At 43.6% G+C, this 14250-nt stretch overlaps 1 protein-coding gene across 2 annotated transcripts in view; it reads left to right on the forward strand.

The window, feature by feature from the left end:
- Positions 1–5649: 5649 nt before the first annotated feature.
- SLC22A15 (solute carrier family 22 member 15) overlaps positions 5650–14250 on the forward strand; it is a 40990-nt gene continuing 32389 nt past the window's right edge. For both annotated transcript variants that reach the window (XR_010441611.1, XM_064722454.1), the window contains exon 1: positions 5650–5907. Coding sequence is in view for 1 of the 2 variants with exons in the window: in XM_064722454.1 (XP_064578524.1) it covers positions 5821–5907 (87 nt within the window). In the remaining variant the exon portion in view is untranslated. The remainder of the gene's footprint in view (positions 5908–14250) is intronic.

The raw sequence follows: 14250 nt of genomic DNA on the forward strand, positions 1-14250 counted from the left end.
CACTGCCTAGATGCATAAATTTCAAAAGACTTCTTTGCTGCAAAACCCAGATTGTGTTACTGTCCCTTCCTGGTATTATTGAGTGAGGGTCTTCTCTCACCGACATCTTTTGTAGATGCTCTACAAGATCACTTTGAGAACTACAGTTCTTTGGAGAAACAAAGTCCACAAGACCTTTGTGATTTTGGAACTCTCCCAAGGTGCAAATCTGTTTGCTGGAGAAATGTCCTATAACTACCTATAAAAAACCTCTTTGTGGAATTCTGTTTATTCCCATAATGAGTATCCCCCACCTCCCATGTCTAGAGCTAGATATACAGAATCCCATAATCCCCGCATGCTTCCCCTGTTTTGTGCAGAAGCCTAAGGTACATCTACATGTTTCCGTAGATCATACTTTGGATAGCCCTGAGCTAGTGCCAGGCAGAGACTGCAGTCCATATAACACAGTCTGTGCCTGCCCACCAGGTCCAACAAGCAGGTCCTCATCAGACTTTCCATGGTGCTGCCACAGTGCTCCTAGGTCTCCAAACTTCTGATAATTTTGACTATGAGCTTCTACCTTATACTTAGCAACACTTGCCTGGTGTCTGGCTGACTTTACACCTTCCTTTTTGAGGGGTGCTCCTAAATTATCACACTTCTTTTGTAAGAGCAGGACAGGAACAAAATTTTTTCAGCTTGGAGCTGCTGTTTAAAGTAAATTACCCCTTTGATAACCTGCAGCAGAGATGATTAAGAAATTTAATGGGGGGGTCAAACATACTGAGCAGAATACCAGTACTGCACTACATGGCACACCTGGGATAGAAATAGCTGCTGAAATCCATGAGGTTATCCTTAATTTTTGCATTTTGAGGGAATTGTGAAAAAGCTATCACTTGCCGAATGCCCTCTCTGCCTCCAAATGCAGAGTGCTGTTGCCTCTGCCAGACAAACCACCTGTAAGTGCTTCTGCTTACTTCTCTGGGATCTTCATCAGTCTCCAGAGCGAGGCATGGTCCAAACAAGTCTTTTGCATGCTGGTGATATGGCAGAGAATGAATGGTGTAAATGTCAAGATTATGAGCAGTACTGCAGCCAAATGATGACTGCTTGGAAAGAAAAGAACCTACAGAGAACACATGGGTTTTCTCAAAGGCAGTGTGGCTCAACTGTTCAACAGAGACATTTAGAGGTACAAGCATTCACCTTTATGTTCAACATTGTCATCTCTGTCTCAGTCAGTGCTGGGAGGCCACAGAGGCCAATCCTGCTTCTTAAGACTACCCTGTTGTTTTGTTTTTTTTAATGTCTAAGATTTTACTATGTTTAAGCACAGAGGTGGGCTTCATAAACTCCTTTGCTCCACCTGAAACCCCTCTCAAACCTGAAACCCCCTTTTGTGATGAAAGCAGAGCTCCCACCCCAGGATGGACACTGGGCAATGTGTAAGTGATGGGAAACTGAGCAGGATTGAGAGTTACAGCAGCTTCTGGCCAAGAAGGTGTTGGTCACAGATGTGCACTTTGGGGTGTGACCAGGGGAGACATCCTGAGAGCAACTATCTCCTGTCAGAGATACATGATATGTGAGCAAGCTCAGATTTCTCAGGAACCTGAACTGGATCTGTTTTGCAACAGACAACTGTCCGTCTAGGAAGGGACAGGGAATCAGCTTTTAACATCATTCGCAGTTCAGACAGAAATTCAGTATCCCCAAGCCTCATCTAAAATTGAAAAGTGCCTCCAAAGGAATTGTTTGTTGCTTTGTTTGCAAAAAGTGCAAACAACACATCAGAGAAGCAAAAATGCCTTGGTGGATTGTTTGGCTGCACACTTAGTCAGGGTATATTGTAATGAGCCATATGCTAGCTTTGCATAGTATTATGGGGTAAGCCAGCTGCAACGAGCAGCTGATTAGTCTGGTTGGAAAAAATCTTCATTTTCTGTAACAGGGGGCCAGCAAAGGCAAGCATTCTGGCAGATACTGTCAACCCTCTGACTGCTCCTGTCATCGTGCTGTGGACCAGATGAAGTTAAGAGATCAAGAGAACCTCTGCTTTATTTTCATCCTAAAGGAGGGACCCCTTCTTAGCCCTGGACTTGTTTAATAGTAACAGGTTTTGTGAACCACAACCCTTTTATATTCCTGTGGAAGAGATTTCCACCACTCTTCCCATTCTCACTGCCATTCTCACAGCTGCAGTCAGACCTCAGTTCTTTTGCCATTCAGTGTTCAGCATTCAGCACAGCTGATGTGGTGGAAACCTCCTGTGAGGTGGGGGTGGAGGCCATGAGGAGATGGGAACCTGATGAAGTGCAAGATTGCACAAGTGGCAGCAGGACTGCAAATGTCCTTTCTGGCCCAAATGCTGTCTCTTGCTGTGGTCCAAAGCTAATGCCTACATAGGAGTATCACAAGAGAAGGCAAATATTTCCTTCAGATGTCTGCTTTGAACAATTTGTCTCCTGGCGACTTTTCAGAGCCAAAGATGATTCCTTTTTTAGATAAACCTCAGAGGAATTTTGTACTGTTTACTACTTGCTGATCCTTCACTTGAACCCACTTATCTTCTGTCATCTACAGCAGCCTAGCTGCAGAGTTTCATATCTAACTCACACTATCCACTCATGGATGACCTGAAACTTCCTCCATCAGGAACAGAACTTCTTTAGATCTCACCTGTGCCAACTGCTGAATCAACAATTTGTGTGGACACCTTTGAATGGGTAAGCAATCCCCAGCCAGAAGGTGGGAACATCAGAAGTTCTTTTAAGGTCTTTTTTAAAACTACTATTGATTGTGTTTCCAAAGAAAAATGACTGGCCATTATCAGAATCTACTACAAATGAATATAGCAAATCTGGAAACACAACATCAGTGAACCAGAATGAGGTTTTAGCTCTAAAACTCTAAGAACTCTAAGATAATGAATTTCCCTTTTTTGCTTTAAATTTTTGTTTGTTTGTTTCCCAGAGAGGAGCATAGCTTAGGGTTATCCCTTTGCATTTACATATATCTAGTACTTTGAACGCTCTGGGTCATCATTACATACAGACAGAAAAGGGCAGAATATATCTGGAACTATTATTTCAGAAAGGCTGAAAAGAAGCCATGCAGCTGTCTCAGTTTTGGGTTGCCCAGATGAATTTCATCTGTAAGCCTCTAATGGAACAAACCCATGAAGCAGTAGTAACAGAGAAAGGGTTGGGAGCAATGTGGAAAAACCTAGAGGGCACCACATTTATGGTTGAGTAAGAAGTCTGATTTGCTCTCATTAAAAGAAAAAATTCCCCACAGACAGGATTATTAAGAGTAGTCTTATTTGACATAGTTATTAATGAGGAGGAGGAGGGAGCAAATTGTACATTAATGAACTTCACAGACAGTAATTCTCTGGGAAGATCTGAGGGCTCCAGCAAGGGCAGATCATTGGCTAAGTGGAGTGCAGTACTATTGTTGACTGAAACCTCTAAATATTGCATCCAATCATCTCCAAAACCACTGGCCTCATGGGACACTGGCCTTTCATTGCCAGTGAGTTTTTCTTAACTTGTCCCCATTGGCTCTTGTCCTGTTGGAAGGCAGCACTGAGAAGAGCCTGGGCTCCTCCTCTTCATTCCTTTCCATCACGTTATCTACACACATTGTGAAGTTCTTCCCTGAGCCTTCTTAGCTTTAGGCTAGACAGTACCATCTCTTGGCCTTGCCTTTCATGACAGATGCTCCAGTCCCTTAATCCCCTTCATGGCTCTCTGCTGGACTCAGTTTGGGAAGCAGCAGCACCAGAGGAGACAGCTCCCTGACAGCTGTTTTCCCCAGGCACAGGGCATTGCTGCACAGTGTTGATATGTGCAAGGCCAACACTGTAACTTCACTATGGTCGGGCCTGGAAGCTGAATCAGAGGTGTTATTTCAGCAGAGGCGTGGCAGGAGCAGAGCAGAGGCACCATCTGGAAGGCAGCACCCTATGGAGGTGAATTCAGAAAGCTGACTGTTCTTAATTGCTGCCCCTATAGCAGGCAGAGCCTGGAGCTTGGGTGCGTGTAAGCAAGCAGGGAGCATAGGGAGGAAAACCTCCAGGCAGGAGGGCTGGAGGTCCCAAGTGAGACAAAGATGAGAAGTGCCGGGGAATGCAGGGTGCACTCGGGGGGCAGTACAGTCCTGACACGTACCACATCCTTCCCCAGGGTCTGTTCACCTTGGCTCAAGAGCCAGGGAGGAGCTGGGTGTTGATGGTAAAGCTCCCTGTTACTGGACAAGCTGGAATAAAGCTGTGGTTGCCACAACGTGTGGCTGAACTGGCAAGAATGGGAAGGATGCAGGGGAGATGAGTGCAGAACTCCCAAACACAAGGACATGTCCTCCACATCTTAGCTGAGCAATAAAATGAGACAAGTGCAGTTGGGTGAACAGCAAAAAGGTCCTGACATTTCAGAAATCCTTTGCTGTTTTGCCTTTAATCAATCTGTACTAAGCCTCAAATATGAAAAGAAGTGCTTAGGGCAAAGGTGAATTTCATTTTAAGAGTAAATTGCTTTGATGATTGTCGATTTGCCAAGATTTTTTCAGCACAGAAATGGTATTATATCCCAGGCTTCTGGCATGGTCCTAAAGGTCATAGCTCATGACAACTCTCTTCCTTTCTATTGTTCATACAATAAAAGCTACAAGCATAAAGATGTTGCTGCTGCTTCTCGGTACCGCTACGTTAAAAAATTCTCAACAATGTAAGTTGTTTTGTGTTTCTGGAGCTATATTGTAAAGGTGTAATGAAAATGGACCATGAAAAGATCATTGCCATTTTGCAAGATGCCTATTTCACTTGTATTTATCTCCCTTCCCTTCTCTGTGCAGTAGAGTTCATGCTCCTTCCCAAACCAGTCCCATGTCTTAAGTGAGAACTTCTACCCCATGTGGGCTCTCAAATTTTTTTCCATAAAACACACTACAACTACAGTTTTGTTAAAACTGGTGCAACAGAGAGGCACGTCCTCACCAGGCATTAAATCAAGAACAGCAAGATTTGTGTGGGTGCTGAACTGACCTCTAGTGGCACCTACACAATAGCCTTATGGCAGAATGTCAGATTCGGGTTTTTTTTTTCCCCCCCAACTATCGGCAGGTAGGCTATGAAGCATCATTGCAGTGATTTCCACAGCTGAGGTGTGTCAGCATTTTGGGGTCCGCTGTGAACTGACAGAAGTTAACTCTGTGGGTACAGCTCCCCATGGTGCAAAGCCGCTGAGCGCACATTGGGACTCCGCTGTGCCTTCCTGGATGACCCTGGACGGCGGGAGCGCAGCTGCTACGTGGACAACGCCATAAAACCGGGAACACCTCGCCAGCACGGACCCAGGGCAGCCTTCTCGCCCAGCGTGCTGCCCTGGTCTAAGCAAGGGTGCGGAGGCAACACCTCTGTGCCCTTTCCCCTTGCCAAGAGCTGTGCCCAGGTGTGACGGCAGGAGGCACAGCCCCCAGTGCCGAGCTCACTGTGAGGGCCCGGCCCGAGGCGCTGCCGCCGCCCGCCGCCCCTCACGCCCCATCCCAAACCGCTGAATCCCGGCCCGCGCGCCTGCGCTGAGGCGGCGCGCGTTTCCGCTTCCCCGCCGGGCGCCCGGGAAGGAGGGAGGCGGCCGCATCCCGGCTGCTCTCCCCGGAGCCTGCGCATGAGCGCCGCATCGCGCCTCCCGCCCTTCCCTCCTTTCCCTCCTCCTCCTCCCTCTCCTTCTGCTCCAGCTCCGCGAGGGCCCGGCCGCCGCTCCGCGCCCCGCCCCGCCCCGGGAATGCGCTGCTCGGCGGCCGCTCGAAGGAGCTGCGCGGCGGGCGGGGAGCGGGATGGAGGTGGAGGAGGCGTTCCCGCTGGTGGGGCTGATGGGCCCTTACCAGGTGTATCTGTGCGTCCTGCTGGCCGTGCTCCTCCAGGTGAGAGGCCGCCCTTCCCGCCCGCTCCTGTCCCGAGGGGGAAGCAGTGCCGGGAGGGGGATGCTCTGGCTGCGGTGAACACCTGTTCTCTAAGTGTTGGCTGGATGTCCCTGCGGGGAGTGCTGCCCGCTGCGAAGGCTGCTGTGGGAGGGCTTCTGCTGGGGGCTGCTGTGGCACTGACACGTCCTCTCCTCTGGGTCTGTCCTGCAGCAGCTGCTGCGCTCCTGGGACACAGGTGAGCTCTGCCGAAAGGCAGAGAATTTGGGGCAGGCAGCTGATGCTGTCTGCGCCGCATTTCCTGGGCGGGTACGCCTTGTGCCACTCGGGGAGCACTTCAGGAGCTGGTCAGGTGAAGGGCTGGCTGAGGTTAAACGGAGGTTTCCGTGACCTGGACTGGAAGACGTGGAGTTCTGTAAGAGGCTCTGCTGGGAATCCTGCGCAACCTGGAGTTTATGGGCTAGGCTGGAATTTCTAGGTTGCGTGGGGCTTGATTGTCACTGATAAAGTGGCAGGTGGCCACTGATACCTCTGTATGCAGAAGCTCTCGTGTAACCAGCTGACAGGTGATGATTGCTTATGGTGCTTTGATTTTCCCTGACTTAACTCTTAGAGTACCGGGGCAGTGTCTCTCCATTAGGTATTGGATGAGGCCCTGCATTTTGGGTGGTCAGGTTTGCGAGATACAAAGCTGGAACTCTCTTGAGTTTCGTGATAGAAGTGGAGTCCAAAATAACAGTAGAGTGCTAGAGGAGAGAACTCTCTTCTAGTGCTCTAGAAGAGACAGGCTCTCTGGAGAGAGAGTTTCAGAGCCTGTATGTACAACTGATGTGCTCTGCAGCCATGTTTGTCACCTTTCAATTTCGTTTCATCTTTGTGCATTTTCCTGTGAGGACAGGAAAGGAAGACAAGAATAATACATGAACTGTCACAGTCAGGCGTAGGACTGAAGTATGGTTTGAATCTGAGAGAAGTCTGGTTTACCCCATGTTAGCTCCAAAAACTTCGTTGTCATGAATTCAGCTAGGCTGATATGTGCTGGGTTACTTCCACTGTGGCAATTTAATAGTTGCAGGAAGGAAGAGGGGAATGTGTCCTCCCTCCTCTGCTGACCCATTTTGTACTAATCAAGAACTGCAGTCATGAGCTGTGAGACTGAAGAGGTCTTTTCGTGGCGACCCGTACTTCCCCTAGACTGACCAAAATATTAAGATGCTTTATGAGATGACCAAAGAAGATTAAGATACCCAGTCCTGTTGGATGGGAGCTCTATACTGGGTTGCAAAGTTTTGATGATAAACAGCAAAAGCTTTGTAGGTTTCTATTTCCTTGTACTGTTTTTTTTTCTTTCTTTCTTTCATTTACACTGATTTAGCTGATAAATTCTCGAAATTAGACATTGCTTATTCTGCTGGCCAGCTGGCTAGTAAATGTATATGTTCACTGAAGATTAAGAATTAAGGAGGCAGTCGTTACTTCTTTGTCCAGTGCTGGTCAGGTTCTGGAATGAACTGCAAACCATGACAAGTGCTCTGTCAATTTCCAGAATTTTTAGTATGGGTCATCTGTTCCATAATGTTTGTGTTCGTTTGTTTTTTTTTTTAATGGATTAACTTGCATTTCTCATGGGACAAGTAAACAGAAAAGTCTTTACAAATCCTGGAACTAATTCAGAATAAATAAAGAAGGATAGCAGGTTTGCAGATCTGCTTTTTTTCTTCTCTTGTTATCTTTAATTCTTAAACTGTACCAATTGAGTATCATCCTCCAACTCGTAGGCTTTCTTTACTTCAGATCATGCAGGCATAGGAGTCTGTAAGGAGTTTAGATGTGAAGCTTGTTGTCTTTCAGTTCATTGGTAGATTTGGACTTATTCATCTGGTTCCTGCTTGGGTGGTTGATTGCTCTTTGTGTTCCTTTATTGGTGCCAAGTTACATAATGTGGCACTGGGAGGTGCAGGAGCGAGGCTGAAGGCAGGCTCCACGACTGGTGTTAATCTTTTGTCTGGTTTGTCATCAGCCTTTGGAGGATTACCCAAAGGTAAGTGATGTATCTCGTGTGTGTGATGTAGAATGTAGATCTAGGAAATCGTGGGCTCCTGTAGTGGATTAGATGCAGCATATGGCAGCAAAATGAGAATTCTTGGTAGTCTATATCACTGGCTGTGCCATGATTATTCCATTTTGTTGCTAGTTTCCCTGTCCCCTTCCATGTGCTCCCTCAGCTGGCCTACATTTTTATGTTGGCCTGTTGGGATAAAAAATATTTTTACATTCTTAAAGGTAAGAACACCCAATGTGTGAAAATATTTGTCTGCTGTGTCAAGTCCTTTCATCATTGTAGCCAATGTCCAGAGTTTACACTCTGCTTTCCCTTCCCAGTAAGATTCCCCGCAGGTGCACTTGCTTTCGTTGTAGGCTTTTATGCTTTTTCATCTATACATGTTATTAATCTCTTTGAGTTTCATACTTTATAAGTACTTTCCTTCATTTTAGTGGGTTTTTTAAATATAAATTTCTACAGTAAGCTACTTCCACCAGCTAGCCTTAGTGATACACCAGTGTATCTGGTCTCTGAATTCTAATTACAGACATAGCTTAGTTCACATACCTTCTTTGTGTCAAGCTCTACCAAACACCTCTGTCTGCAGGGGTGAGACTTTCCACATGAGTCAATTTTAGGTGAGCTTGAGTGAACTGATACTTGATATGTGGAATGAGCTTACTGACATTCTGGCAAAAACCTCCAGGTTGCTTCTAATTAGAAAAATGTTTTTCTGTATTATCAGTGTAAAACTAGATTAAGTGTGAGTCTTGTGGGCTCCTTCTTTCATCCTCCCTGATTTCTATTATCCTCTGCTACCTGCTGCTGTTACTGATTAACCTGCTGAGCTGTTATTATAGGAAGGTATGTCTGGCTTATTCACTACCAAGTTAATAGGAATTTGGAAGATTTTTAGGTGTATTCTATAGCAATAGTTGCTGACTTTATAATGGACTGACAACAGAGAAATGTTTTTCCAAATAACATGGAGTTACAGAAACACCAGACTTACCTGAAGAATGTGAAGAATGACTAATGATGTGACATTAAGGCTGGATTAGTCTTGCTTAGCTAGTGTATCTTTAAGAAAGTGAGGAAGAAACAAAGGGAGCTGATTAACTCTTAAAATACTTAGGACTTTATTTTGAGTTTAAAGTAAGTACTCAATGCCTGTTGATTACTGGAAAGGTTGTCACAACGTTTTGAAGAAATTATACTGAAGTATTATTAAAGAATAGTCTTTTGGTGTTTAGTGTGTGTAGCAATGTGAGCAAAATCCCACACCATGATCAGATACTTGAGAGCACACAAACATACTTAAAAATAAAAAGTTTTTTTGTCTCTAGTGGTTCAGCATACCTGGTTGAATGAGTCTGGTCTGTGCCAGTGAGTTGGAGCTACAGGATTGCCCAAACAGAATGGAGATGTGCTCTTACTGTGTCTCCACTAAAAGGCTTTAAAAAACATGTTAAAATTCAGGAGGGAGTTCTTGTTTGCACAGCTGAAAAAGCCTTTGCCTTGAGGAATGTGCTTTGCCCAGTAATATGGATAATTACCAAGGGTGGTTGTTCCCGTCCATCTTGGGAACTTCTTCCTAACTGAGAGGAGGATGGAAAAACAGTTAAGATAGTTACATCAAGTGGCTTGAATAACACCTTTGCCTTAAACTGCTTGTGATGCAGTGCAGCTGTAATGAGTGGTGTTGCTCACATCAATTTACTAATGACAACAATATCATGTGTGACTTATGTCGTTACAATATCCCAGTGCAGAAAGATGGTCTTTAATCATCTGCACAAATGTTTTGAGGGAAAGCGCATTCTGGGGCATGTGGCTTAAGTACATTCCAAATATCTAGAAATAATTCAGAAGGAATAGTGTCTGTCTTCAGACAGGATGCAGATGTGATCCCCTATGTAGCCTTGCCTGATTCTTGACATTTCTTATTTATGCCCTGTACATACTCTACCTCTTTTAATGGCATGAGGCATCACTCTATAGTTGCAATGACAGTAATGAAATACTTGGTCCATGAATCTTCTTTTAATACTTACATTTGCTTGAATCTTTTAAACTTTTCTTTGAACCAGCCAGAACTGAACAACTGTACATTGAACAACTTATTCCCAGTCCTTGATGATATATACTATTTGAACTTATCTAAATAGGAAGAGCAAAACAAACTGGAAATGTAATGAACAATTTAAAATTAAGAAAGGAGAGGCATATTTCACAAATTGCATTACAACTCTGGTATAGTGTGCTGCTGTTGTTCCAGGGGCACCATGACAGGGACAGTGTTTACCCAAAGTTACTTGCACTGTAACTTGGACACAGTTCAAGTACAGGTGTCTGTAAGGTAAGTGAGCAAGGTGGCAGATATAAAAAGGATTTTCAGAATTTCTATGCAATCTTTTTTGAGTTTGATTTCCTCAATGTTTGTTTTGTTTTCTGTATGTGGGAGAAGTATGAGGTTTAAGTCTGTCTGATTCTCAATAAAGCAGTTGCAGAATGTGTGTCAGACATGTGCAGCCACTTCCGTGGAGGAGAGGCTTCAAATGTGGCATGAATACAAACATAAAATGTAGGGACCCAAATGTTAAGGAAAGCTTTGTATTCTCTCATATTTTTGTGCATTGTATCCTAGTCAGAGCATGCTTATTCTGAAGGATGGTGTTGCTTTCCATGTAAATATGATGAAGGCTTTTAGAGTACTTGCATCGCTGAATATAAATCCTTGTTCTGGTATAGCATACTCCTCTTTGGGAGGACAAGTAAATGAGGTGGGTGTGAGTATGTAAGCTATTGATGCATAAAGATGTGCTGCTACTGATTTAGCTAAGAATATTTCCATCTGAAGACTGATGAAACTGCTAAGTGAAGACAGATCCTACCATTTACTTCAATTGGGTGGGGGGAGTCTTTCAAGAAAAAAAGGTAGTTCCTGGTTCACACATGACATTTGATTTCAGTGGTGCTAGCCAACAATCCTTGGTCTCTTTGTCCTTCTTTCAGATCCATAACTAACTTACTTAAGAGAGACAATCACCTGCCTTTAATGTTATTATATTTATAACCTTAAAAATATGAATGCAGCTGATGCAGACATTGTAGTATTTTCTGAAGATAACCTAAAATAACCATACTGGGCTGTGACATGCCTTATTAGCAGTGGGGTCCTTAACTCTCAGATAGAGTGCAGAAGTCTGGATGCTAACAGTTGTCTCCTTACTGATTAAATTTAAAAAGCTAACTTGCTTATGTTTGTTTTTTTAAAAGAGAATCCCTAGTGGAGGGAAGTTAGGAACATGTAATCAGCTGCCTACGCCTTCATCTTCCCCTAAAGATATGTTGTGTATTAATCAAACCAGCGCATCATTCACATACATTTATCTGCTTTACATTTATCTGCAAGAGTATGAGCAGAGCAAGCTCGAGGAGAGAAGAAATGTGAGCTGTGACTTCAAGACCTTTCCTTCTTTAGCTGTATCTGAACTGCAAAGCACATGCAATTTAGGTGTTTTTAAGTGCCAGCTGCTGGATGTTCTTGCTCTTCTAATGATCACAACATTCACTCTGACACTAAACCACACATTCTGTGTGGTTTCTACCTGTATAAACGCCTCTGCTCAGCTTCTGTAATTTAACTTACAAGGCTGACTTCATCCCAAGAAGATGCCTGTTCAGTGTGCTGTTGTGAAGACCTTAGTAGAACTACTGCTGATGGGTGTAGCAGGAAGTGTGAGTTTTGGGAGAGGCACAGAGCAGGCGAGCTGAAAGCTTACCAACAGAGGGAATGTAGTAGAGTATTCTGCCTGTTAAAAAAAAAAAAGCAACCCCAAAAGCAAACCAAAATCCAGCTTTCTTTTTTTTTTTAAAAAAGTAGAAAGGTTGCTACATGGTGTGTAGAGTGAAGTTGTCAGAAGGAGTTTGTTCTGGGGCTCTTTGCTGGAGCTGTGGCTGAATGCCTTGATTTTTACAAAGTCTTTTCAACAGCAGGGAATGGAAGGTGCCTGCAGGCACAGTGTCAATAGTGATTGTCATCTTTGTATGTTCTGTGGGTACCTAAGGGGAGATGTTTTCAGTTGATTAATAATAAAGTTGTTATTATATAGAATATTTGGTGCAATGGGATCATATTTGGACTTGCTGAAGCAATCCCATCTTCTGCTACTTGCCTTTCAGTCTGGCAAACTGCAATCCATCCAGCCAGTCTGTCCTCTAAGCACCCTTGGAAGAACAGCCTGGGAGTTAACAGGCATAATTCTACTGGGTAGCAAACACTATGGGTTAAAAATATTTGTATTATGACACATTATCTCCCCGTCCTTCTTTTCTGCCCCTGTGTACACACAGTCTCTGACTTGCCATGTTTTGTAGGCAGTAAATTACTTGTGTTTTTCCACTAGCAATATCAAGGCACTCCTCACTGACACGTCTCCATTTTAGAGGCTCTAAATTCCTTTCCTCTTGGGTGAGAGAAATAGTAGGTGTGTAATTGAACTCAGAATAGTTGTTTGCCACTTGCATGAGATACTTGCTCTTTATTTTTGATAAAGTTTTGTGTTTTCGAATGTCTTTCTTATTTTAACTGGAAGAGTTAATATAACTACTTCTTTAAGACAGTGCTTCTTGTGTATTGTTTACATTAAGCAAAACCTGTTTGCTTTTTCCAAGTGTTAGTCCAGTGGGACTGGAGTCCCTCTGGAGCAATAACATCTGTTTTCTAGGTCTTGTCTGTTTACAATATGATCTCTGACTAAGTTTGCAGTGTAATCTGGTTAAACGTAGTGTTTACCTGGTCTTTTTTCCAGTTGTGGTGGGCTCAGGGTGAAAGGGTGTAAAGAATTTGCCTTGGAAGGCTTGGAAGGTTTTGAGATCCTCATATAAGGAAGGATGGAGTGAGTTGTGTGTGTGTAGCTTACAAAACTTTGTGGTGTGATGTTTAGTTAGTGATGTCTTAAAAATATTTATATATTTAATATCTTTCAATTTGTAGACCCTTGACAGACTTCTTCCTGAAGAGGTTATGCCTTTTTACAGTAAATTTAAGAGTGCTGAAACAGTTTTGTAATTCTTAATTATTTTTCTGAGCACTTTTAAGAAGTAATTCAGTGAATTCTTAGGCCTGTAGGCTCTAAGCTGAAAATTAATGGTTTAGCAAGTTCCACAGTGAAACTGGAAAAACATATTTTTTCAGTTCTGGAGCATCATACTACTATTTCATGCTCTGAAATAGTAGTAAACAGAAGACATTTTCAGTTTAAAAAAACCCATAAACAAAACACAAGTAGATCTAATTGCTTGTCCTCATGCAGGTCCTTAAAATGAATAAATAAATGAAAGTAGCTTATACAAATGTCAGCATTGTCTTTTAGTCTGGATACTTAAACAAGAACTTTGGAAGTAATCACTGAATTACCAAGTTAAATGCTTGAGCCAAGAATGTGCTTTTCTTATAGTCTTAGCAGAACTGCCTTTCTGAGAGCAGGATGCTCACCCAGTATTCCTTGGCAGTGTCCCAAATTGTCATGCATAGGTGAGGACTTTGATCTCTTAAAATAGTGCCTGTGACTCAGGTAAGTTTATAGCCAACACCGGCTGCAAAGTATGGAGAGAAAGAGGGGCAAACGTGAAATGCAGACAAAAGAATAATCATGCTTGTGGAAGCAGGACTAAACCCTGCCTGGTACTTGTCAGCCCACAGTTCCTGCTTTTTTTGCCAGCAGTTGCTGACTATTTTTCATGTTACCCTGTAATACCATTGGGATAGTCCACTCCTGGCCTTTGCATTATATTCATAAACTGGAATAGGAACTTATACTACTTCTTTGCTTTGTTCTTTTCTAAGTCCTTTTCCTCATTAGAAGAGTGGAGTGGCACCTTTGATGTGATATTGGTGGAACTATGTAGCTGGTACTTGACTGAGGAATTGTGGCACTTGATTGCACATTAATGTAGTTTGCCTTCCTTGAATTTTCCTATTGAAGCAGAGATAGTATTGATAGTGCTTTTGATTCTTCTGTGTTGCCTTGGTTCTTCAACTTAGCAGTCTGTGAGCTTTCTTTTCGCCTTGTGTGTCTAAAGGCAGAAAAATAACTTCATCATTCATGTTCAGAGATGTGTGAGCCTGTGATGTGAGTGAGGGTGCTGTGTTCCCATGGCCCTGTCAGACAAAGGTGTGGACACAGGAGATGTTGCAGAGAGCTTGTACAATGAAGGTGTTTGTTCTTCAGACTCCAGTGTTTGCCCATGGAAAGAAAAGCAGCCCTTGTCTGTGTATGGCAGCAGTCACCTGGCTC

This window comes from Zonotrichia leucophrys, chromosome 1 (assembly GCF_028769735.1).
Source record: "Zonotrichia leucophrys gambelii isolate GWCS_2022_RI chromosome 1, RI_Zleu_2.0, whole genome shotgun sequence".
NCBI lineage: Eukaryota > Metazoa > Chordata > Aves > Passeriformes > Passerellidae > Zonotrichia > Zonotrichia leucophrys.